The 25069-nt window shown below is 40.4% G+C and overlaps 3 protein-coding genes across 13 annotated transcripts in view; all 3 read right to left on the bottom strand.

Annotated features, from left to right (window-relative positions):
• Nucleotides 1-416: 416 nt before the first annotated feature.
• On the bottom strand, nt 417-2501 carry LOC120906151. The gene is made up of 2 exons (XM_040317640.1): nt 2165-2501; nt 417-2098 (listed from the first exon to the last, which is right to left on the bottom strand). Exons 1-2 carry the CDS (start codon nt 2223-2225, stop codon nt 882-884), a joined length of 1278 nt encoding a protein of 425 aa, XP_040173574.1. The 5' UTR covers nt 2226-2501; the 3' UTR covers nt 417-881.
• An 8495-nt stretch (nt 2502-10996) lies between these two features.
• Nucleotides 10997-15718, bottom strand: LOC120906150. The gene is made up of 2 exons (XM_040317639.1): nt 12327-15718; nt 10997-12234 (listed from the first exon to the last, which is right to left on the bottom strand). Exons 1-2 carry the CDS (start codon nt 13402-13404, stop codon nt 11882-11884), a joined length of 1431 nt encoding a protein of 476 aa, XP_040173573.1. The 5' UTR covers nt 13405-15718; the 3' UTR covers nt 10997-11881.
• A 20-nt stretch (nt 15719-15738) lies between these two features.
• LOC120906148 (armadillo segment polarity protein) overlaps nt 15739-25069 on the bottom strand; it is a 50311-nt gene continuing 40980 nt past the window's right edge. For 6 of the 11 annotated variants that reach the window (XM_040317624.1, XM_040317625.1, XM_040317627.1 and 3 more), the window contains 2 exons: nt 23662-23755; nt 15739-16855 (listed from right to left, as the gene is read on the bottom strand). In XM_040317624.1, the coding sequence (XP_040173558.1) occupies nt 16536-16855; nt 23662-23755 (414 nt within the window). In that variant the 3' untranslated portion in view covers nt 15739-16535. Of the gene's footprint in view, nt 16856-20522; nt 21754-23661; nt 23756-25069 lie in introns of all 11 variants that reach the window. The other 5 variants (XR_005740040.1, XR_005740039.1, XR_005740042.1 and 2 more) reach the window with 5 other exon arrangements.

Genomic DNA, 25069 nt, shown 5'->3' with positions numbered 1-25069 from the left:
TATGGTGGTGGAGTTAGAACATATTTATGATTGAAAAAAATATTGATAGGATTTTTAAAATTCTAATTTTACTACGATATGTTATAAAACATTAGCCGGCATCGCGAATAAATGCACACATTTAAACAGTCGTTTAAAGTTCATTTTGGTTTAACCGAGTTCATTTGTTGTTTATTCCTGTTAAAATAAACGATCGTCAAAACAGTTAACGACTGCTCGATATAATCTTTTTTATCGCTCATAGAAAAATTCTGAAAAATGTACACAAGACGTGTAACATACAGTTCTCAAAACTTTTGGTGCCATTTTGCTGTAAAAGTTTTGTACAGTACTGACAAAAATGTTTTACATTTTGTAATTATTTTCAAAAAAATGCTATCAACTTTGAAAAACAATAACTTAAAAACGGTAGCGAGTTGAACCAATCTATGCATAGTTATAGAGACTGCATTAGTTTATTTAGTTTTCATCAGAATATTGCATCAATACTGGATTACGCATTCAAAAGTTATAAGCTTGCAAAGTCGCTGGCTACCCATGTAGCCCGGTTGCCTGGAATTTGATGTTTTTTTGGTTGCCAGTGATAGGGTTAAAAAGCTACTTGACTTAACACTATTTACACGCATTAGCTGCATATCTCGGGGACAGCCTGCAATATTTTTTCACTTCAATCACCCTTCACTTATTGAAACTGAAATTCTTTCTTCGGCGAACATATTACACCTGCTTACATTGATAATAATCGTAATATTATTATTAGTGTTTTATCCGAAACATAATCCATACGAATATAGTGAATGGATTACGAAGTATGAAGAAGAAAAACAACTTTACATTACTTGCTCTTGATACTTCGGATGCTTTTTCATTATGCTTAACTATCAATTTTGACGCGATCGTTTGACACCCCGTCTATGTCCAGCTAACATGTCCGCCAGCTGCTCACTCTTGTCACTCAGTTGTCTCGTACCAAGTGTAAACTGATCACTTTTTGCGTTGTACCGTGCACCGACAGCACGTCCGTACATTAACAGCTGGCTTCGCGGTACACCCAGCGATCTGTGCAGCGTTTCCACAACCAGCGCTTCTTGCCCCTCCATCGCAAACGCAAGAGCCAGATAGTACATGAGCGCTTTAATGTGAGTGTACTTCGTCACCTGGAAGCGCGTGCTCGTCTCCCTCCGAACGGACTGCAGGAAGCTGTGCCGGATCGGCTCGTCGAGCACATTGGTAAAGACCGAGAGGTGCTCCTGTTTAAATGCCATTTGATATGCCTTGGGGCCAAGCAGCCGGACCAACACGTCCATGTACAGACAGATCCGGACGGTGGCTAAGTTTGCTTGGTCTGCCGGTTCGCTCGACTGCATTGCCGCCTTCACCTTGTTTTCGAGGTAAGCATTAGCCATCTGCAAGTCCTCGGCAGATACCTGCAGCAGCTGCCGGGCCGGTTCCAGAAGTTTTTGCCACACTTCCAACCCTATAAGCTGCTTGGCATCGTAAAGATCTCGGAGCGATTTTGCGTCCGGCTTTGATTTGGCTAGCAGCTCGCGCTGCAGTACATCGCCTATCGAGTTGCCGGACTGTGAGGACAGGTCCGTTACAGTACCCTCGGACGATGCCGCCGTTGCAGACGGCTCCTTCGGCACCGTCTCGGCGATTGTTCGCTCCAGCTTCTCTTCCATCACTGACATGTCCATTCGCTTGTTCATCAGGAGGAGGTTTCGACGGCCCAGCCGGGCATTAAATTTGCTCTGCAGTCGTAGCAGCTGTCGCAAGTCCAACTCGGCAGTAGTCTGTCCGTCACCTGCCGGTCGGTCCAGACTGATGTGCTTCAGAGTGGTGGCTCGCACCTCGTATAGCCGCATTTTGCCCGTTTCCTTGTTGCGTCGGGCCACGTACGTACGCAGCAAGTCGGCCGGCGCCGATTCAAGTGCGTCGTCGGTCGGAACGTGAATCTGCCCGATGTACAGCTTCTTCTCACCAGATACCAGCAACATGTTGCCGACCTTGTCGTCCACCTTCGAGATGGTGGGGTCATACGCTAGCAAACACTTCATGTCATGCTGCCGGGGCTCGAGATAAGTTTCGTAGTTTTCCACTGCAAAATAAATTTCCTATGAAGCAGGCGACATTGCTAGAAATAGGAAGGCTTCAAGCTGCTTACGTATCACCGGATGGTTCTCGCTAGAAGTCTGACAGACGATATTAACAATTTTGTTCGACATTTTTATCCCACCACGTGCTTTGCTGTTGATTGAAGGATTGTGGCCACTAAACAAAAATTTACGATTTCGCGCTGCCTCTTCACTACATCCACGCTCCACGCTAGGGTATATTTAAAATATTTAAGGGGTTTGCTTCAGAAATTAGTTCTAACGTCGCACTGCATTTTAACGCAGATCTAGCAGACAAACATCGCTGTATTTGGGCAGTGTTATCGGGTGCTCTAACACCAATCGAACACGACTTCTTCATCTGATACCCAAGGTGGATTCAAAATATCAGGTGGTGAAATCAAGGTGGATTAAAAATTTCAGGTCGTGGAATCTAGAGCATTTTGACAATTCGTCACATGACGTAAGGTCCCCAGGATTCAAACGTCACATGACGTAAGGTCCTTCATTTTGATAATACAATTTATCTACCACATTTTTTCGATCAAATATACTTTGAAAATATATGTAGAAATATATGTGAGATCTTATTTAACAATAAAACATAAATAAAAGTGTGTTATTTCGTATTATTTCGTGAATTTATTGTATTATTCATTGTGTTTTCAACACGTTTGAGGATAAAAACTAAGAAATTAATTATATTTCCTATTTTAACATTCATTCCTCTGTATCTACGAGATACATGGACAATTTACGTGAGGTCGAAAATACACGGACCGGAATTTCGCGGCCGCGGAATTCCTCCTGCTGTCAAATCCATACGCAAAGTGTCAACGGCAACTTTCCCGAACTGTCATACCCATACATTTTTCAGCAAGCGGAATTCAGCGCCCGCGAAATTCCGGTCCGTGTTTTTTCGGCCTGAGATTATAACTCTTACTCACATGATTTTAAATTTCTTGCATAAACAAATCATCAAATCTTTTGTAACTATTTCTCATTTTTTCAATAAAATCAATAGACATACAAACATGCACGTAGTAACAAAGAAATCTGTTCTATTTGCTATGCTTTGTGTGCAGAAATCAATGGTTAACGATTTTAAAATGACGTAAAGTCCTTCAACTATGGTGACCCCCCAAAAGCCCTTTTCCACCACCTGGTATTTTTACCACACTCTTAAAAATTTTTGCCGAATCTCGGTTAATTTTTGCCGAGATCTGCACAACTGAGATCTCGGTTAAATTTCTGTTGCCGACATCTCGGTTAATGTCATTTTGTTTTGACGTTTACGTTTAACCGAGATTTTCGGTTAGAGCAAATCGAGATTTCGGCTAAATATAAAAACATTTTATTTTTATTTTAGTGATTTTATTTACGTATCAAATGGGGTTTTTTGATGTGATGGAAAGCGTTGGGACAGGCGCCGATTCAACCGCCGGATGGGGCACAGCGTTTGGATGTGGTACCGGTACAGGAAAATGAGCCGGACAAGGAGCGGGCACTGGTACAGGCACGGTTCTGTAAAGCGGGCAGAGTGAAACAAGTCTGAATGAACCCTTTTTAGATTTCATGTGGTCGAGTGTTGATACTTACCTCGTGTAGGTGACCGGAAATGAATCCTGGAAGTCTTAACGGTCTGGCAAAGGTTGAACCAACCGGATTAGCTTCCACATCTGATCCTTGAATAGGGACTGCTCCGAGCGACGCTCTGAAGAGCACCGGTTGCGTGCGCTGATGGAGTTTCCTAGCCTCAACCCCGCTCCATACCTGTGCTCGATCGCACGCTACTGATTCTCGTTTTTTTTCACGCTGAGTGACTAATTTTCACTTTTTTTTACATTTTTTATTTCACATCACAACATCACTCCGAAAGGTATTCGTTTCATTAGCACGAGATTAACAGAATGGCGAATGACAGATAGAATACCGAGCCTCGGCTAAACCAAGTAGTAAAGCTGAAATCTCGGTTATTTTGACGGATTATCTCGGTGACAGCAGTGTTAACGTATGTGCTCGGCATGTTGTGTTGCCGAGTTTCGGTTCAAATATTTATTTAACTGATGTTTCAGTTTTAAATGGTACTGATTTTCGGCTACTGCGTTTTTTCAACTGACATATCAGCAAGAATCGAAAGAGCCGACGGATTTCGGCAGTTTTTTAAACCGAGGTCGTGTAATATTTTTAAGTGTGCAGGTTACCAACAAAATAGGCATTTGTCGCGCGCGACTTTGTCGCTCTATGTCTATTTAAACTGTCAGAATCAAGGTGGAATGTATAATGAGGTGAAGTTATAGCGCTTTTGGCGATCCCCCCCTGGGCTCCGATTTTGACAGATGGTTTTCCGCTTGTACATGTATTGATGGATTGTTTACGTTTTGCATGGTCAATATTTGGTGGAGATCAATTTGGGTGAATATTTTAGTTGATTAGAGCACCCGATTTAAAATGGAAATTTTCCTTCGAGAACTTGAAGCGTTCGCCAAACGGGGAAAACTAACTGTCAGTTTTCTTCGTCGATTCTTCTTCCACCTAGCTGTCAAAACGGGCTTATAACTTGACTTGATATCTTTACGGTCCTTGGTCAGAATAGAAATACGTCTCAAGTGACAGTTCAAATAGGCATAGAGCGAGAACGTTTCGCGCGACAAAAAGTAGCTCAAAATTTTACTCCAGCGTAAATAAAAGTAGCTCATTTAGCCCAGCCAACCTACATGCTTTTTGTTTAAAAACATTTTTAAACAATGAGTTAAAATGTGTTAAAATTTATTTATTTTTGTTTTGAATTGTTTCGGATCAAGCAGAAATGTCGCGCGAGACAAATAGCTCTGTTTGCAAAATTGAGCTACTTGTTGTAGCACGAGATATCACCGCGCGCGAAGTTTTCGCTCTATGTCTATTTGAACGGTGAATTGAGTTGTGTTGCATATACAGTCATCGCATATACAGTACGCTATCGTACGGGACCGAGCGCAATAGCGTATCTCGAGTTTTCGCGTACTGGCGTCCCCCGAGTTACGACCCCCTCGAGTTACGACGATTCGCAGATACGACGATTTTGATTTTGACAGTGAAAAGTTGTCAGTGAGAAGAAATTTATGTTTTTTTTTTTAATTTCTGTGCTGAAAACCGTTACAAACACTTTTCCAAAGATTCTACAACTAGCCGATCTTTGATATTTATATCGCGTAAACGACTTTCGGTGTAAAATTAATACATTATCAAACATTATTTCAAATAAAAATCACGATATCTTAGATTTCGCCATAGATGAAAAAATGCCAACAGTCTGCATCAACTCTCTTTACCGCATGCATTAATGAAAACAAACGAAAGAATTGACACAAGACAAACTGCTCGACAAGTCGACCGCCCGCACAACAAAATCGAGCAGTTTTTGAGCTCGCTTTCCGCCGAAACCGATCGAAAAAGCGAGCAGAAACGTCCGAAGAACCTCGAATCAATCGAAGCTCTTGATCGATTGAAACGTTTACGGTCGTTCGAGAGAGAGTTCTGTATGTGTTTATCTCTTTCTGACGCAAAGCTCCGGTACGCGACCGTGTTGGCGCAAAAATGATAATGGACGAAAAATAGTTCACACTGTTGTGGGCAGCCGTGCCGACCCCTGGACTTGCCGTGGCAGTTGCGCTGCCACCGCCCAAGCGAGTGAAAAAGTCACTTTTCGGCTGTGTTTTCGATTGATATTTCGTGCACGATTTGACAAACGAAATAGTGTACGAGATTCAGACTTTTTTCGGCACATACCCAAACGAATGAGAATGTCACTTTTCGGCTGTTTTTTCGATTGATATTTCGTGCACGATTTGACAAACGAAACGGTGTACGAGATTCAGACTTTTTTCGGCACATAACCACAACAGCGTGCAATGGCATATTTGCTATCTTCATTTCACGTCTAGCGTTAGACATTTTGAGGTTAAATAGTTTTTAAATTGTTGGTATTTATATGAATGCTACGATACGAAAGAACACAACTAATTTAAATGCAAACTAAACATAGTAGTCAAAAAGAAATACACATAACCTGCTTCAACGCTTGGCTTAGAGAGCGAAATGTTACGAATGGAAGAACCACACATACAATCATATATTGCTTGTCAAATTATGAGAGTGTATGAGTTATCGTCCGAAAATTTCCGCTTGGGCGGTCAACGTCCAGGAGGACGACAGTGTACACGCACACTGTCGCACACACTAAGCAGCGCAAGGCTCAGTGTGTGCCGATCGCACAATTAGAGTGTTGCGAGTCGATCGAGCAGGAGCTCTCGGCAGGGGCGCTCGGTGCGGCTGGTGCGCGGCCACCACACTTGTGATTTTAAAGTGTTGATTTTTTTTATTGTTTCTTATTTATTATGTACGTTTACTAGTTTATAATACATACAGCAATTATCCGCAGTACGCGATACTCGATATACGCGAATTCGCAGTACGCGATTCCTCTAAATTTGACAGCTCCATGTGTTTTTTGCTAATACTTTAATTCTTTGAAATATTTTATGCTCTTTTTAGATTTCCTTAATGTTCTTAAAGCATATTGCGTAAAGTTTGTGCAAAAGATACTTGTTTTACAACATAAAAAATGATTGCAAAACTCAGTGGAGATATATTTCAACCCTCAAACCGGTAGAGTAAACTATTTTTTCATAAGGCTGGAAATAGACGAACCGAGATCGTCGCGGTACCGCGAAATTCGCGCCTTGTTTATAACAGTTGTAGAAGGCCGTAAATACACGACGCGCGTTTCCGCGGGCGCGTTCAAACGCGTATAACAGTTCCGCAGAGATATCCAGCTGAGCATCTCTGCGTTTCCGCGGTAGCGCGTTCGAATGACATTTCATTTCTATGGCTGGATTGTTATACGCGTTTCCGCGGGCGCGGAAACGCGCGTCGTGTATTTGCGGCCGAACAGTAGAGCTGTCAAATCTTCCGCGCCTTCAATCGCGCCTGCTGTTTCACCGTCCAAATAGACATACAGCGACAACGTCAATTTTGCAAACAGAGCTACTCGTCTCGCGCGACACTTTTGCTTCATCCGAAATAATCGAATTATCTACTTTGTTTACAAGCCAGATTAATGCCAAACGCAAAAAAATAGATTTGAACACATTTCAACCTATTTTTGTGTGTTTTCAAATAAAAAAAAAAGTTGGTTGACTGAGTCAAATGAGCTACTTTGATCCACACCGAGTGAAATTTTGAGCTATTTTTCGTCGCGCGCGACGTTCTCGCTCTATGTCTATTTGGACGGCTACGCCAAGGATAATGTATTTAGAAGGTTGATTTTTATCGCTTTTGCTGGGCGACATTGTGGGGGACATCTGTCACTCTCTGCATACAAATTTCATTACCCCGCACCAGCCCTCCCCGATTTTTATACCGGAGCCCCCGGAAGAGATGTGTCAAGTCGAGAAATGTCATTTTGCTCTGAACAACTTCACCTTGTCATTTATAACACCTTGGGCTACGCGGATTCGGAGATACAGTGTAGCGCCGTTTATCCGGGCTTCTCGGGAGTTGACCTCGCCCTGATAAGCGAATAACACGGATAATGTGTCAAATGATATATTTTATCACCAATTCCTGATTAATTTTTGGAAAATTATCTTATTTTTTGATAAAAATAACCCAGTTTTTATTACCTTCATGCTTTTTCCACAAGAATATTTGAAATTTGTCTTGAATTATTGGGTCTTTTGTTTTGACAATGTGCTCTTTTAACCGCTTTTTCAAATATCCTCCTCAAAACGCAATGTCACCTTTGTATTGAACTATCATTTCTCAACAGCACGGATAAACGGACAGCCGGATAAAAGGTACTCGGATAAACGGCGCACCACTGTACGTGGTTTTCTAAATTTGAGGCTGGAAATAGTCGAACCGAGATCATCGCGGTACCGCGAAAATCGCGTATGACTTGAGCTGTCAATTATGTTATAAAATCCAAGGATAATGTATTTACAAGGTTGATTTTTATCGCTTTTGCTGGGCGACATTGTGGGGGACATCTGTCACTCTCTGCATACAAATTTCATCACCCCGCACCAGCCCTCCCCGATTTTTATACCGGAGCCCCTGGAAGAGAAATGTCAAGTCGAGAAATGTCATTTTGCTCTGAACAACTTCACCTTGTCATTTATAACACCTTGATAAAATCTGACAGATAGGCGAGATAATCGCGGTTCGTGTATGGAACCATCCGAGGTCTGGTGACGATTGAATGTGCCAAGAAGATTTTTTTTTAATTTGCGAATAAAATTATTTATTTCACATAGTTTATGCAAAATAAAATACAAAACTCATTTCTCGACACGAGTTTTCACATAAATCCGCCAAAAAAAGTAAAAATAATCGGTTCGCGCAACCGCGAAAATCTCAGCAATACCGAAGTTGGGTATCTCTGCGAAACAGCAGGCGCGATTGGAGGCGCGGAAGATTTGACAGCTCAACTGTTCTACAACTGTTATAAATAAGGCGTGAATTTCGCGGTACCGCGACGATCTCGGTTCGTCTATTTCCAGCCTGACAGATCAAATGTCAAATCAATACAATTTGCTTCAAGTTCGGTATGAATTGCATTTTTGCTAACAAATTGAAACCGCTTAAAAGCCAGATATATTAGAATTTTTCGCACAAATCATATCAAATAAATGATAAAGTGTATAAAAGTACTAAATAAAATCAAAAACTCTGATTAATGAATAGTATTTTTTTTCAAAAAATGTGAAATTCGACTTACGCGGATATTCGAGTTATGCGGATTCGCCGGGAACGCAGAAACCGCGTAACTCGGGAACAGACTGTATGTCTATTTGGACGGTACGTTTTCATTTGTGCGGACACAACACAAACCCACGTTCTCTTGCTCCCCTCCTTCCCCTCTTCCCCATCCCTTCACCTCGCTTTATCAATATTGGTTCTAGCCCTCTAGCTGCATTGAGCGAGAGGCTGAGAAGTTTTCGATCGCTTTGCGCAGCGGGAAACCCTGTATTATTCACTAGCCGTTTCAAATGCTTTTTTTAGAAATATTCATGAAAATGCAAACACTGCCTCTGCTTCTATTTTCGGCAGTTCCTATTTTCGAAAAAAAATTAATGGAAATAGGCAGAGAAAATATTTATAGCAGTTTTACACCCTCATTTCCAAAGATTCGCGATAAAAAGCAATTTATTATTATTATTATTATTTATTAATCTTCAACGGGCCGTATGGCCTAATTAAAATGTAACAGTTCAATAAAAAAAAGAAAACATAGCAAAAACAAGATTTGCATCGCAATTCACTGCAGCCACGGCAAAAGCCGGAGACGTTCCTTGAAGCACTGAGTTGAGATGTCGAAGTCGAAGCAATCCGAGACAGTGTTGAAGACAGCCGACATGCGTAACATAGGGTCAGACCGACCAGCACTGGAACGGGGTTGAGCGAGCCGTAGAGTTTCTCTAGACCTAAGTTTTCGGGATGGTGCATAGATATCGACTCGATGCAACAAAGGCGATGAGTCGATAGAGCCATTTAGCAATCCAGCGATGAAAGAGCACTGTGCATTGCGTCTTCTAACCGAAAGAGGTTCAAGGCCTAGAAGACGGCACCGCGCAGCATACGGAGGAAGATAATTGCGATCCTGCCAGGGAAGTAGGCGTAGGGCATATCTCGTGAGCTTACGTTGAATCGCCTCAAGTCGAGCAATTGAAGAAGCGGTAGTTGGGCTCCAGACTACGCACGAATATTCCAGAACCGAACGAATGATACAGTTGTACACAGCTTTGATGCACATGGGGTTGCGGAATTCATTAGTTGTCCAGATAACCACGCCAAGTAATTGATTTCCTCTGGCTACAACGTCATCGATATGCTGTTTAAAGTTCAAACTAGAGTCAAGCAGAACGCCCAGGTCTTTGGCATGATTCTGTCGATTAACTGCAGTGCCGTCCATGAAGTAGGTCCCAGTCACTGGGCTCCTGCATCGACTAAAAGACACACAGTAGCATTTCTCGATGCAGATAGTCAGTCCATTACGCTTGCACCACGAACAGAAAATTTCGATGCAGTCTTGCAGGAATGTACAATCACCTGTGTTGTGAATAGGCGCAAAAATTTTTGCGTCGTCGGCAAACAGACTGATACTGTCGGGAGGTAAAGCGAGGGTAACATCGTTGATAAACAATATGAAGAAAAGCGGGCCAATATTGCTTCCTTGTGGCACACCCGAGCTGCTGACTATTTCTTTGGACATGTGCTTATCAATTTTCACTATGTATGTGCGATTAATTAGGTAAGACTTAAGCCACTGTATTTAGTTATTAATTTTATGTTGTAGTTCTACATTTGGATAATTTTGCTGGTAGGTTTTACAGTCCCTTTGATTTAAGTTACCAACAAAGTAGGCATTGAAAAAAATGAGAGCCGGACGGATATAGAATACGGCTCCGACAGGCTCACAAATTATTATTTTTCTCCTAAGCTATTGGATTATTAATCGCGAATTTTTGGATATTTGATTAATATTACGTATCCACATACACACTGTAGTGATATTATACAAATTTTAATGAATATTTAGCCACATCCAAGATGTGTTTTTGTTACAAGTTTCGGCAGGAGTCAACAGCATTGAACTGCAAAAATATTAACATTTACCGTGTTCCTATTGTCGGCAACAGTTAAAGGGAAAAATTAATGATCGTAATTTTGAGACTACCGACAGGTTAGAATAAATAAAATAAACAATCTTTAATACAAACCACACGTTTATCAGTTGACTGTGCTGATTCTCTTAACACCCGGCGCTGATTTTCATCAACTTTCCGTTACGCCGGCATCACCAACGCAAGCAGTTGATATTGAACCAAACATGCGTGTTGTAAAATTGATTTGTTTTGTTTGCTTTAATTTCAACTCTACTCTGTTCATCAATATTGTTGTGTGTGGGATGAGGGTTTTATCAACCTCAATAATTCATAGAACACTATTCTTTTACCTACCGGCTACTGCTATGCGTGTGAGTAGAGTGCAGTTGTGCGCAATATTTATTATTTCCCTAGCAATAGGCCAATGGCATACGAAAAAGTTCACTGAACGGACTGAACATGTAAATAACGAAACCTGCCTAACTTTAGGCTGTCAACAAATCTGTCGTAAAATGTTTAACGCTGCACATTTTATTTGATATCATGGACAAAAAAATCAAGGAAATGATGTGGAACTCCGTATATGTATTACAAATGAGCATATTTCAAATTCCAAAACAGGCTTTTGAGACATGTTTTAACGCGTTTATGCATAATTTCATGTTTTTAGTTACCCTGCCGAAAAATGCATTAGTGATGGGTCATCGGAATCGCTTCCGAACATTACTACTCCGGCTCCGATTCAGCCCGGAGCCGTCGGAGCTGTTCGAAGCCGTCTGGAACCGTTGGAGCCATCGGAGCCGGTTGGAGCCGTAGGAGTCGTTGTGACAGACTGAAGTCTGAACGACTCCGACTAGCGGCTCCGGACGGCTCCAAACGAATCCGAGTTCAGAATTTTGCTCCGAGTTCTTATTTTGGCGGAGTCATTCGGAAGCGATTCCGGTTTTTTGTTGAATTTACCCATCACTACAGTGCATATGACGCACTTCATTTAAAAGCAAGACGATTTCCTTTTTTATTATTGCTTGTGCCACGTGTTTCAATCAAATGAGAAATGAATTATAGACAACTTGTAAAATTGCCTCCAAAAAGTAAGCAGCACACGCCTGAGGTAGTGTACTACGTGGGCCGAAAGCCATTGAGTGCACCCAGGATCACCTGCAGTTCGTGCGGATCAACCGTTTGGCGCCGGGTGCGTTTAACTAGTAATCCACCCGACACCGGTGTGGCCGCCGCGAATGTGCTGTACGTGTAGTGTTTTGCCTTTATCGTGTTGATCACCTGTAGCACCAGCTTGATCAGAAATACGGCGAAGGTGAGAAAGGAAATGGTAAGCAGCGCCCCTTCGGCTGACGGGAAGTCCATGGCCTCCGTGTCTGCGTGCGGTTCCATCCAACCGCGCTTGGCCCGGCTACGCTGCTCGGACTGGTACATATCGTTGTTACCCTGCCATAGAACGGCAATCCGTCGCTCTGGGAAGTGGAGAAAAGAGGGCAATGCTATAGATAGTTTATGGATGTCTGACATTATTGATAAGTCTCAATATTGATGCCGCAGAATTTACCAATGGTGCTCAGGAGCTGATCGCGCATCCCGGCCAGCATTCTTATCTTGTCACCGATCGTGTGTGCCGTTCGCTGCACGAAGCTGACCTGCATGCGTCGGAGAAAGTCGAGAAATCCACCTAGTCCCGTCGGTGGTTGGGGATGCACATGAAGATTACTCGGTAGTTTCGCTTGCTCCACTGTTTCAAATTCCTCGATGGTCCTATCCGGTTCGTGCACCTCTTCTAGGTCTTCCTCTTCTACGTACTCCTCCTCCTCCTCTACTTCTATCTCGCTGTTCGGAGGTTTTGGCTTCACCTGATGCACCTGCGGCAATAGTTCGTCGTAGTCATCGAAATCGTCAAAGTGAGCCACGGACGGTGCCACATAATGAAGGATGGCCTTTGGTGCTCCGTTCGCAGCGATCGATTCGATCGACTCTTCCTCGTACCGATTTCCGAACGGAAGCAGCTCTGTGTGCACCACCGGGTACTGACCGTCGCCATGCGAGTCCTCGTCACTTTCGGCATCGTGCAATTGCTCCACCTTGTTTGAAATATTCACTAGCGTAACGGACGGGTGTTGATGTGCTTCTTGCCAGGTCGTTGTACCCACCCAGGCTGGTACCCGAAGAGATTCGCTCATGTTTAGGCCATGGTTTTCGAGTAAATCATTTACAGGTCGATGCCAGCGGATATAAGAGGAGGTACTACCGCTACTGCCACTACCACCAGCTACAGATGGCGACCAATGACTGCCCACTCTTCTCCGGTCGCCAGAAAGATGGGACAATAGCAGATGCGAGTGGTGACTGTCGATGGTGGCGGGTTTGATTGTGGTGCTGATGGATACTCCTTGGGTTAGCGGAGGCGATGGTTTGACCTGCGGTATCTCGACCCAATCGGCCCGTGATATCCGCAATAGCAGTGCCACTAGTAGGAACCGAGAATTCATAGCAGTACCGAGCTCTTCCTTCAATGTTGCGACCAAACTGGTCGAGTCAGCTTTCGTGTTGCAACTGCAACTTCCGGCGCGTGTGGCATATCGTGGAAGAAGTGTGTTCCAAGGGTGCAGGTGCATCGCGATCAGCCAGACCATTTTGCAGTCATGTGCATCGGCGGAGGGACGCACGGGAGCGTGTCGGTAAACATCACCCTTGCGTGGGAGGAGAAATCACCCTGAAGCTGTAATTGTCGTCGCTAACGTTGAACGTCTAATATGCACACGTCACGCATTCTGAGTGAGTTAAACGCTATTGCTGCTGGCTGATACAAGACACTACACATTCTGTCAATGGTAATGCAACGACAAATGCAACTCCAACCTCCCAAATAGTATCAACAGCTAAGGCGTACTCCAGATATTCCACAATCAGGTTTTTTATGAATGGTATTGACAAGGAACGCGCGACTTAATAACATGCCTGAATGCCCGTAGCAAGAATTGACTATCTGACTGTGTAGTACTCAATCAGTCTCTAAATCTTGTATAGGGCGGCATGACCGCATAGGTCGTTACGTAAAAAAAAGGCGTATGATGATTTACCCCAATCTAGCCCCCGTTTTTCTGGAACATCAACGTTTTAGGACAACATCGCTCAGCCCCGTCCTTTTTTATCTTTCCAGTAGCAATCAAGCAATTGCAGAAGCGGACCATGAAACCTGTTCTAGCGAATGTGCAATTGAGTTGAAAACTGAAGAAAAACCAAGTTAGCAGTGGGGCGTGCGATACACAGCAGGCGCTTTCGAAAATCCATGTTCCGTGTGACCCGAGCCGGTGAGACAGTTCTGCAATGTCGTTTTTCCCTGTTTTTCCCTCTGTCTCTCTCTCGCTCTCGCTGTTGCTTTAGTCTCATTCCGATTTTGTTTTGTTTTGTTGCTTCAATTTTATTTAATACCCGATATATTTATGCTATTCTTTTTCTCTACCGTTATTTTAGTTTCTCTCTTCTCTGTGTTATTTGACTCGCATTGGTTCCTTGCTTGTTTATTTTCTTCTTGTTTGTTTGTTTATTATATCTTGGGATCATGATCAGATGAATGATAAAACATTGATTATACCGCTAAAAAGTTACTTGCTATAATAACTTCGTACCATTTCTCCTCTATGGATGTGTGTATGGGAAGGTGCATTTAGGTCTGTTTACTTCTTCTACCCTTGCGTTCAATAAGTTTGCAACAAATACATTTTTCTCTGGGTTGCTTCATCATTTCCTTTTATGAAATAGCTCTACTCGACTTCCGTTTTATAAAATGTATGGATTTGTCCTTTTCTATTCTGTTAACCGGATATCTTTCCATATTCGCTCATCCCGCTCGAGTTTTTCTATTGCAGCAAATGTTGCCCTTATTTCTTTTCTTCAATCCATTTTCATGTGAATAATCTTTCTTTAAATAAATCGATGGAACGAACTGTTATAGATATTTTTGCTCCTCATTAAGAAATAAATTACCAGCCAATATTATTACTAAGTTTTTGTTCATGAGTCAAACGAGTGAGAAGAAGTGAGTTAAAATAAAAAAGAAAAAAACAATGGAAGGGATAACTCACCGCATTGGTGAGGATACATTTAAGTGATGTACCCTTAGAATTGCGATCCGTCGTCCTTTTCACAATCTTGATCCATTTTTTTTAATCATTTCCTATAGAAACCCCTGAATTGGAAGGCGACAGAGAAAATGAATTGTACTGAGTTATTGCTCAAATTAAAGAATTGTTTTTTTTTCTTTTGAAATATGATTTGTTATTCTTTTGAAATATGATTTAACATGAAATATGTTAATAAAGAGTGAATCAACTTCGTATAGAACACGTCGTCCACAACTTTCTTCTATTCTAGTTCTTCCTGTTCATTATGACATTTTTTTGAATAGAACCTTGAAATTTGTCAAAGCTTTTCTTCGGTTAAGCCCAACAATTAAATTCGTTAAAAAACTCGTTGAAGAACTTTTCGTCCAAAATCCATGACATCGTCATGCCACCATTTTGCGACTTCTGACGCGTTAGATTATCCCACAGAGCGGAGTAACGGCAGAGAGTTTATGACAAATGCATCTGATAAATGATACCCGGAACATATTGAACAAATTGTGCAAAATTGAACAAATATGTGACGAAAGATAGAAAGAGAGTGTGACTGATTGTGTCCGCACATTGTTCGTAAAACTTATCAATTAGCGATAATCATATATTTATATATTTTTGTAATATAGAAGAAAATGGGATGTAAATAGTGGTAGTATTTAAATGAAAAGTAAATTAAAATTGCTGGCATTGAAAGCATTGCTTCTTTTTAGATGAAAACGGGAGAGAAGAAGAGGAGGAAAAAAAGAAGGATTATATCAGATAAAGAGAGAGAGAGAGTGAGACAGAGAGAGAGAGAGAGAGAAGGGGAGCGAGAGAAAAAGAGAGGATGAAACGAATTGAACATGGTTTTCGTTTTTTTGGAAGCACTAATATTTTTCGTTTTCTTGTTTGCTTTCATAATGATAATTGTATTCGTTTTGTTTGTGTATGCATAGGTTTCCATTCAAATACTTTCCCTAACACTTGTCTCAATTTAATAGATACGGGAGTACCATAATTTTGCTACATGAATTCGATTATATTTTTTTTTTCCTTCAAATTAGTTCCTTACACAATTTCCAGCAAATTTATATTAAGTTCTATTGTATTTTGTAGCAAAACCTCAAAAAATACATTTCAATGTATTCTAGGTTTACCTGTGATGGGGTTAGATTGACTTGCCTTAGATGATTAAAAAAATATCCAGCATATAGTTGAGAGGATTAGACGTTCATAGATGCACACAAAATATTTTTAAAAGGATGAAAAAGATTACAATAAGTGCTTTCTTAAATCCGCCCATATGTTTGCTTTACTAGCTATCAATAGCTAAAAGATATTGTAAAATCGTTATCAAAAAATAAAATTATGCTTTTCTCTACACACCCGCGGTGTGCGAAAGAGCGTAATGTAAATTTTCGGTATAGCCTTATATCGAGCAAAGAAAAATGTTAGCACTTATAAAATAAAATGATCCAAATATAGCCCAGTTTGTAATGGAAGTGATATTGCAGAGACGCGCCCTACACCTAGATCGCAGATCGCCTAGCCCTCCTCTGTTCTTTCGTTCTTTCGAACATTCTACCTGCATGTTTGCATTGTGATGTGTGTGTGTGCGCGACATCCGCTGCTAAAGTTGATCGATGCTAAAGTATGTCCGCCCTTTAGAGATCGGTATCGTACCAGGCGGCAACCTGGTTGTTGTCCTGTGGCGGCGATGGCATCACGTCCAGATGATCAAACGTCAGCTCGCTAGCTTCCATTTCGCCGACGTCCATGTCCATACCGTACGGTGATGTTGGCTGGCCGGACGAGGACATGCCGCTGGCACCGCCGCCACCCATCACCACCGAACCGGGCCCACCGCCAGACTGCTGCTGCTGGCCGCCCATGCCGCCGTTACCAGTCGCACCACCGTTGCTGCTACCACCACCTCCTCCAATCTCCAGACCTTGCATTGAGTCTATTGGAAGGGTGTCGTATCCTAAAGATGAATGGAAAAAGTTCAAAAGTTCATGGAAATCATTTGCTTGTTTCAGTTTGTTTTTCTAAATTTGCTATTTGTAAATGAAAGAACATGATACAATTGCATAAAACTTTGACAAATTTAAATCTACTACAAGCATGCTTATTATTTAAAAGATACACAATCTAACAACAAAACCATAAATAGTTAAAAACGATACGTTCAACAAAAACCATCAATTAAATAAAACCAAATGTAACATAAAATTTGGCTGTGTCTGTGTCTGTGTCTGTGTCTGTGTCTGTGTCTGTGTCTGTGTCTGTGTCTGTGTCTGTGTCTGTGTCTGTGTCTGTGTCTGTGTCTGTGTCTGTGTCTGTGTCTGTGTCTGTGTCTGTGTCTGTGTCTGTGTCTGTGTCTGTGTCTGTGTCTGTGTCTGTGTCTGTGTCTGTGTCTGTGTCTGTGTCTGTGTCTGTGTCTGTGTCTGTGTCTGTGTCTGTGTCTGTGTCTGTGTCTGTGTCTGTGTCTGTGTCTGTGTGTGTGTGTGTGTGTGTGTGTGTGTGTGTGTGTGTGTGTGTGTGTGTGTTTGTGTGTGTGTGTGTGTGTGTGTGTGTGTGTGTGTGTGTGTGTGTGTGTGTGTGTGTGTGTGTGTGTGTGTGTGTGTGTGTGTGTGTGTGTGTGTGTGTGTGTGTGTGTGTGTGTGTGTGTGTGTGTGTGTGTGTGTGTGTGTGTGTGTGTGTGTGTGTGTGTGTGTGTGTGTGTGTGTGTGTGTGTGTGTGTGTGTGTGTGTGTGTGTGTGTGTGTGTGTGTGTGTGTGTGTGTGTGTGTGTGTGTGTGTGTGTGTGTGTGTGTGTGTGTGTGTGTGTAATATATGACTGTAAATTATTACCGTAGTCGAAGAGTCAAGCTATTTCGAACAATTTAACTGGAACTGTAAGCCGGGCTTTATGCAAAATTTAAAAAAAAAAACAGGTCATGCATGAGATTTTGACTACCTTGAATTCTATCGACAAAGAGCATATGTGGTACCAATTGTCGACTAAATTTGTCGACTGCACGATGTTTAATATAGGAATTGTCTACTGGTCGAAACTGGTTACAGCAATCATCCGCAGTACGCGATACTCTATGGCTGGTATTATTGAATCCGTTCGTAGCGGGAACGTACGGCGCTCACATGAAATTCTAGGGATGGCAACACATTTCTTGAGCCCGCTCCTACAACGCCGCGGTGAATAACTGTAGCAACCATCTAGTACGTTAGGAAAATGAGTGTCGGGACGTACGCCGCCGCTACGAACGGATTCAATAATACCAGCCTATATAAGAGAAAGCGGGCAAAATGGATCTGTTAAGGATTTTGGTCTGTATCTTATTGGTTAAACCATTTTACACTGTTATTTTGACAGCAATAGATACTTCAACGTCTTATTCATGGAAAACAATCATGGAAAAAGTCTACGGATTCATAAAAAATATGGGAACCTCGGGCAAAATGGTTAAGTGGCGCGAAATGGTCACCTGCATTATTGGCATATTAACACTGTTATGATGACTTCTAATGATTGAAAAACATCAAATACAATGTGTAAAGCCCATCATGAACGTTTTATAACATAAGATTTCAAAATAAGTGAATAATTTAGCAAATAAAATATAGTTCTAGGCGATGTAAATTTCACCGTCTCAAAAATAAGCTTTCGTAAGAATTTAACAAATAATAAGAGCAAAAAAATGAATTTAAAAAAATGTCAAAAGTCGTGAAAATGTATTGTGTGGGGTAAAATGGCCTCGCTTGTTGGGGCAAAATGGACCACAACATTGGACTTCAGGCTTTGGTTTAAGCCCTTGCATTTTGGTAGAATTGTGAGGGTAGAGATTGAAGTTTAGTTTAGTTTAAACACCTTCGATATTTATGTATAGTATATACAGCACAGCATTATTTATGTAAAGCTAGTATATTGTAGCAACCTTAGCTTAAACCACATCCTCATCATGTTGCTTTTGTCAAAACATTTTGCCCCAAGTGAAACATTTTACAAACTTTTACAAACTTTTACGTATGGCGACACGGTCCTTTTGGGACTTGAACCCATGACGAGCATGCTGTTAAGTCGTACGAGTTGGCAACTGGACCACGAGACTAGCTTCTAGTTAAATTCTTACGAAAGCTTATTTTCGAGACGGTGAAAATTAAATCGTTTTAAGCAAACATTTTATTTGTTGATTAATTCACTTATTTTGAAATCTTAGGTTATGAAACTTTTATGCGGGCTTTACACATTGTCTTTGATGTTTATGAATCATTAGAAGTCATCATGACAGTGTTAATTTGCCAATAATGCAGGTGACCATTTCGCGCCACCTTACCATTTTGTCCCAGGTTCCCCTACGTGAATTTGCAGTACGCGATTCCCTTAGTTTGACAGCGCCGTGTGATTTTTTTTTAATTTTAATATTTTGAAATATGTTATGTTCTTTTTGCATTTCACTAATGATCAAAACGCATGTTGCATTGAATTTATGCAAAAGATACCTTTGTTTTACAATAAAAATATTTAATTCAAAACTCTGTTTCGTTTTTTCTTATCCTTGAACCAGTAGTATAAACTCTTTTTCTATAGGGTTCCGCTATGCGCGAAATCTCGAGATACGCTATTAACAATTGTGCTCGGTCTCGTTCGAAATCGTATATCAGATAATTGCTGTATTCGATTTCGATTTAGATCGACGACACAGTCCTTAAGCGTTGCCGAAGTGATTTTTGTTCATTCAAAATGAATTTTTGTGTACAGGTTTTCAATTTCGATCGTAATCAAAATATTATGCGATATGGGCCATTGTTTTTCATTGACAGAGGCGTAAGAATAAAAAAGGGATATTATTTGTAATTCGTTATGAAAAGCCATTTGAAACATGACATACTTTTTGGAAAAGACAGTTTTTGCTTTCAACAGTATTCAGTTCCATAAGGCTTTTATAGTTCAGGAGAATATGCCTCATTTCATCAGCTCGTCTGAATGGCCCAGCTTTGAAGCAATTGGACTTCAATATTTGGGAATATAAGCTCGACGACGTTAAGCATTTGAGTTAGGACTAATTCAAGCATCGTTTGGTGAAGATTTGGGACGAAATGCCGAATAAATATGTGCGTGTTGTGAATAAAGCGTTTACGGGCCGTTTTCAAATACTAGGGTGAAATAACTTAACCAAACACAGTGTAATTTTATTACTTAAAGATGTTGACATCGATTCCGCAGTTAAATAAAATATAATTTCAATTTTATGACATAAACAAAGTGTATCACTTTTGCGTTACCAACCTGTATTAATTTTAATGCAACAAGCGTTCACACAATCATATGTCCAAGTTTAGAAAAGCAGGACATTTTAATGAATACATATGAAACGGTTATCGGCGAGAAATAAAAAAAACCTTCCATTGAAGCAAAATTAAGCTGTCAACATCTATATCATTGTCTCGGCAAAACGCCGTAATTGAAGTGGGTCTTAAGAAAAGGGTCTTTTATCTATATAAACATACAACATGCAGAAAAATTAAAAGAACTCTTAGAAAAGTACACGCACGCAAACCAAAAAGAATATTGCAAACGAACCTAAAAGAAAAAAGCTATAAAAATTAGCAAAAAGGCCTGTGCCTGCTTAGTAGTTTCAGCGACTTAATTACCAAGGGGCAGATGTTAATCGTAATCACAAACTGAAGAACAAGAGCTGTGATAGTGTCGGTCTTTGTGGTTCGTTGTCGATGTTGTCGATCCCAAAGCACGATCCGATGTTTTGCAGGCAGTGTGTATCGCTGTCGATCTTTTTTTTCAAATGCACAACAAAAACACTATTCGAAGACAATGGTCGTGAAAAGGAAGCTAGGTAGAATGGAGGTCGCGGAAAGGAAAATGTTGGTGTGAATTTAACAAAAAAAAAAACAAAAAACAGGATGAACGGAATCAAATATTGCACATTGCGTATACGCGCCATTTTGTTCAAACCTTATTAGCGACATTTCTGATCTCTGATTGTAATTACCTTAAGTAATTACTTCATTTCTTCTTCGTTTTGTGTCTAGCTGCTGCTCTAAACATTATGCAGGCTGCTGTTAATCAATCGTAAGATGAAATATGACCATACATCCATACACACGCCTTTGTCTATAAAATATAGTAGCTTAATAGACAAAAGGAACTCTTCATCGTTTTGTATTGCTACTGTATCCGAAGAAGACAGTTTTTTGTTGTTGCGATACAATACCTGTGTTGTAAGATTTACATCTAAAAGAGTTTTCTTTTTCATTTTCTCTTCGCTATTAGTTGGAGTAGCCTAAACTGTTAAAGCAAAGCTAACTTCAATACTACGCACATTAAACACATAAAAAACCCAAATTTAAAGCTAACTCTTACACAAATTAAAAATAATCTAGTTAATTTGTTTTGCGATGTTGCTTAGCTTCCTTGTTGTTAGTGGTTGTTATTTTCTTTATAGAACGCGCCACACACAAAACTTATCCACTGAAGGCTTTTTTGGTTGCTGGAACAATGCAAAAATGTGCAAGATTCGAAAAAAACGGCCAATGTATCATAATTATCTCGACAGGGAATGGAAGGTACAAAATAGAAAGGACACCAAACTGGGGATAAGAACTTATAACGTGACTAGAACTTATTGCTGATTTTTTCTGATCTGTTTTAGACAACAACTCACAATCTGCCATAAAATCGAACAAGCGACGGACGGGAAAGTTGGGGTCTGTAAAAGAGTGTTTCAATAGTGCTCTATTTTGTTGATTACACGCAAGGGTATGAGTTTTTGTTTACGCTTTCATTAGATTTCGTATATTTGTGAATTTTCGATCGCTGTCTACTAGGAGGCTCTTTTTAGTGATGATATATGTTAGGCTGGTTTAGCTGGAATAGATTAAAAAAGAGAGAGATACAAGATAACTCACATAGAAAAGTGCATGAACAATGGACAGTTTAACACGAAACAGTGGGAAGGCTAGCGCTAAAGAGCGTATTTAGTGCGCAGAATGTGTGGTAGAGATAAAAGACAGACGTCGGTAGCGCCCCCAACCGCTGATTAAGACGAGTGGAGGACCTTAACGGACACACAAATGTAGTTCCTTACTGAAATGTTGGATTGAAGGTTTGTATAAGGGATCCACAACCTGAGGATTGTGTAGCAAACTCAACTTATTACTTGTGAGCAGGAGGTAGGTTCCTTTGCTCGGGGCCCAAGCTTTTTCGCCTAGTTTGCGTAGTGCTTAATTCGCCCCTTGTGGTGCCCTGAGTATTTCCTCGCTTAGTGGCCAACAGGTTAGATATACCGAATCATTATTTTGCTAACTTTGCAACAATAAATATAATGAGCGTTAACTTTTAACTTAGATGACATTAGACATTTGAAAGTAATACCTTTTCAGATCACTAACGAGTGCATAGAAAAAAAAGTATTTTTTATGATTAAAGAAAAAAAATTAAGACAGATAATTGCTTTTAATAAACTTCCCTTGAAAGTTAATAATTTAAGCTTACTTGCAAAAACAAATCTACGAGCTTGCTAGCTGCCGTTATTTATCCGGAATTATCGCCATGATGAGCGAAAACATGCGTATAGGCATGGTTTTCAGATCTAACTTAGTTTTTTTTAATCAATTTCTCTTAAGTTTTCGGTACAAAATTGTTGGAATATATCTTTTGCAAACGATGTTGATCCAGAAATTCTCGATGGGACACTGCTGAGGGATGTTGAAACAGTTTGCTGACTAGGGCGTGGGCGTCACCACTAGACTTAGCCGCCCCATCTCCTAAAATGTTCACTTTTAATTGCGTCGTCATTGCTTGCCGCTGCGAAAACAGTGGACGCGATTCCCGCTTCCTGTCATGTATGTTCTATGTTTCTCTTGTACTATTTCATTATTTGGTATGTTGCATTGACCTCCCGGCCAAGCGAACGCAGCAATGTAGTTATTAACTCTAGAAATTCATCTTCAGCTTCCTATAGAGATTCTTGTCGTGCAAGGTGTTCTTTTATCGCGTAAGTTTCAAAACGATGTTGCTTCAATTTTTTGTAAATCACGGTTAGTATTTGCCAAAAATATATTTCAAATTGTGGCTGTTGACTATTATTGAAAGTGCAAATAACATTCCGTCAGAACGGGTGAAGATAAATCCATGAAAAATCGACAATTTTTGTACTTTTTTTTAAATGCAAACGTTAATCTATAGTAATTTACTTGCTTTTTTAAGTAAATTAACCAAGCATTTCACTTCTTAAAATTCAATAAACAATATATTTTCAGATGTAAGATGTGAAGATGTAAAACAGCCTTAAATCACTGGATAAACCATTTAATTTTGCAAGTTCTTAAGAGATATAAAATACTTTAGGGTACTATAGCAATTTTGTACATACATTGAGGTAGTGTTAGAGTAGCGACACGAATAAAAATACGTGTTATCTTCACACTGAATAAAAATGTAAACAATGTAGACGGCACAGCACAGTGAAAAGAAGTAAAGATTATGTTACATTACATTCAGTTAAACCAAGCAACCAAGCACACTTCTTGGCAATATTTTAAGATTAATTAGTATACAAAATAGCTCATAGTAAATTAGTATTAGTTCACCTCCCCCAACAACCAAGCCAGCGAGGATGCACCTATTACTAGTGGTCGATTATTGTAAGTTGTGCCGTTTTGGACCACAAAGTAAATGATTAGTAAATGCGTGTTAAGCTGCTGCTCTGTGATTGACTTAAATGCTATAGCTAAATGAACCAAGATAGTTAAATGTGGATTATGTACTACGTACCTTGCTGGAACGCACGGCCACCGTGCGAGCTGTGTACGCTCGCCGGCCCTTGTCCGTATAGACCTTCGTATGCCTGCTCGGGGGACAGGATGTCCTACGACAGTAAACCGGCAATTACCGTAGTTACCATTCCACCAAATCCGCATGACGAGAGATTTGGGAATTTTGCATTTGACGGATACAACAACACCAGAGTAGTGTACATACCAACGCATACACGGACATCGGATCAATGAGATAAAATACGGTTATGATGTGCGTGAAATGTGCATAAATATGTATCGGGATGGACAGATTGGGCACATTAGCAGTGCGGATGATGATTTTGTAGATTGCGCCAATGTTGTTGAGAGCCACGACGAGGTTTTCGGGTTTGCATAACAGCAGCAGCCAATCAGCCAAGAGTGCGAGTGTGTTTGTAAGGGAGCACATGTGTTTTCCGGTGTTGGTTCGCCGTAACGCAATCCAATCCACGATTAGCCGGAAATGTCGTTTTCAGGACGTTTTAATTATTGTTTTGTAAAATGAAGATATAATTATGATGATGTAAAAATATATTTGAGTGTGCACGCGAATGAAGGTGAGTAAATGTTCCAGGCACAGTAAAAAATTCCCGATATAGTCCGAGCAGTAGGAAGAAGTACATGAAACAAAAGTAAAAAACACAAAAATGAAATTATTAAAAGATGAATAACAGAAGATATTTATATTAAACCATCGACCAGAACACACACAAAAACATAATACGTAAAAATAAATAAAACAAAAATAAATAGAAAACAGGGTAATATTGAATAAGAATGAAAGAGAGAGAGAGAGAGAGAGAGAGAGAGAGAGAGAGAAAGAGCGCACGCGTGTGTGTGTGAGAGAGAGAGAGAGAGAAAAAAAGAGAGAAAAAAAGAAAAGAAACGAGAAAACCAGTGGAAGGGAAAAGAGAAAAAAGAGAAATAACGGATATTGATAAAAATTGTTTTAGACTCAAACTATCCGAAAGAGAAGACGGAGTTATGTAATTTTGGATCGAATCATATAATATGTTAACGGACTTTCGAGAGGCAGTTATAGTACAGAAAAAGTGTTTTTAATATGTATAGAATAACAAGGAAAAAACGGACGAAACGGAGGCGGAGGAGAAAACAATGTTCAAATTAAATTTAAACAATAAATGCCTCTCGAAAATCGTTGGATTGCGCATGCTTTTTTCCTTTTATAACAATCATAATAAATTCAAATCGTTTTATTGTTTTAAAACTCCAGATAGTCAACGGGAATGAAAACTAAAAACAAAAATGTATCTTTGAGCCGGAGTGTCGAAGTTTTGAGATTAGAAACTAATACGACTAAGTTTGGCACACCCATAGCCCTGGTATCAATGCGTTTTGCGTTACCTTAAAGTTATTCCGCAGGT

The sequence above is a fragment of the Anopheles arabiensis genome, chromosome X, assembly GCF_016920715.1.
Source record: "Anopheles arabiensis isolate DONGOLA chromosome X, AaraD3, whole genome shotgun sequence".
NCBI classification, from domain to species: Eukaryota; Metazoa; Arthropoda; class Insecta; order Diptera; family Culicidae; genus Anopheles; species Anopheles arabiensis.
This window is presented reverse-complemented; position numbering and strand designations above follow the sequence as displayed.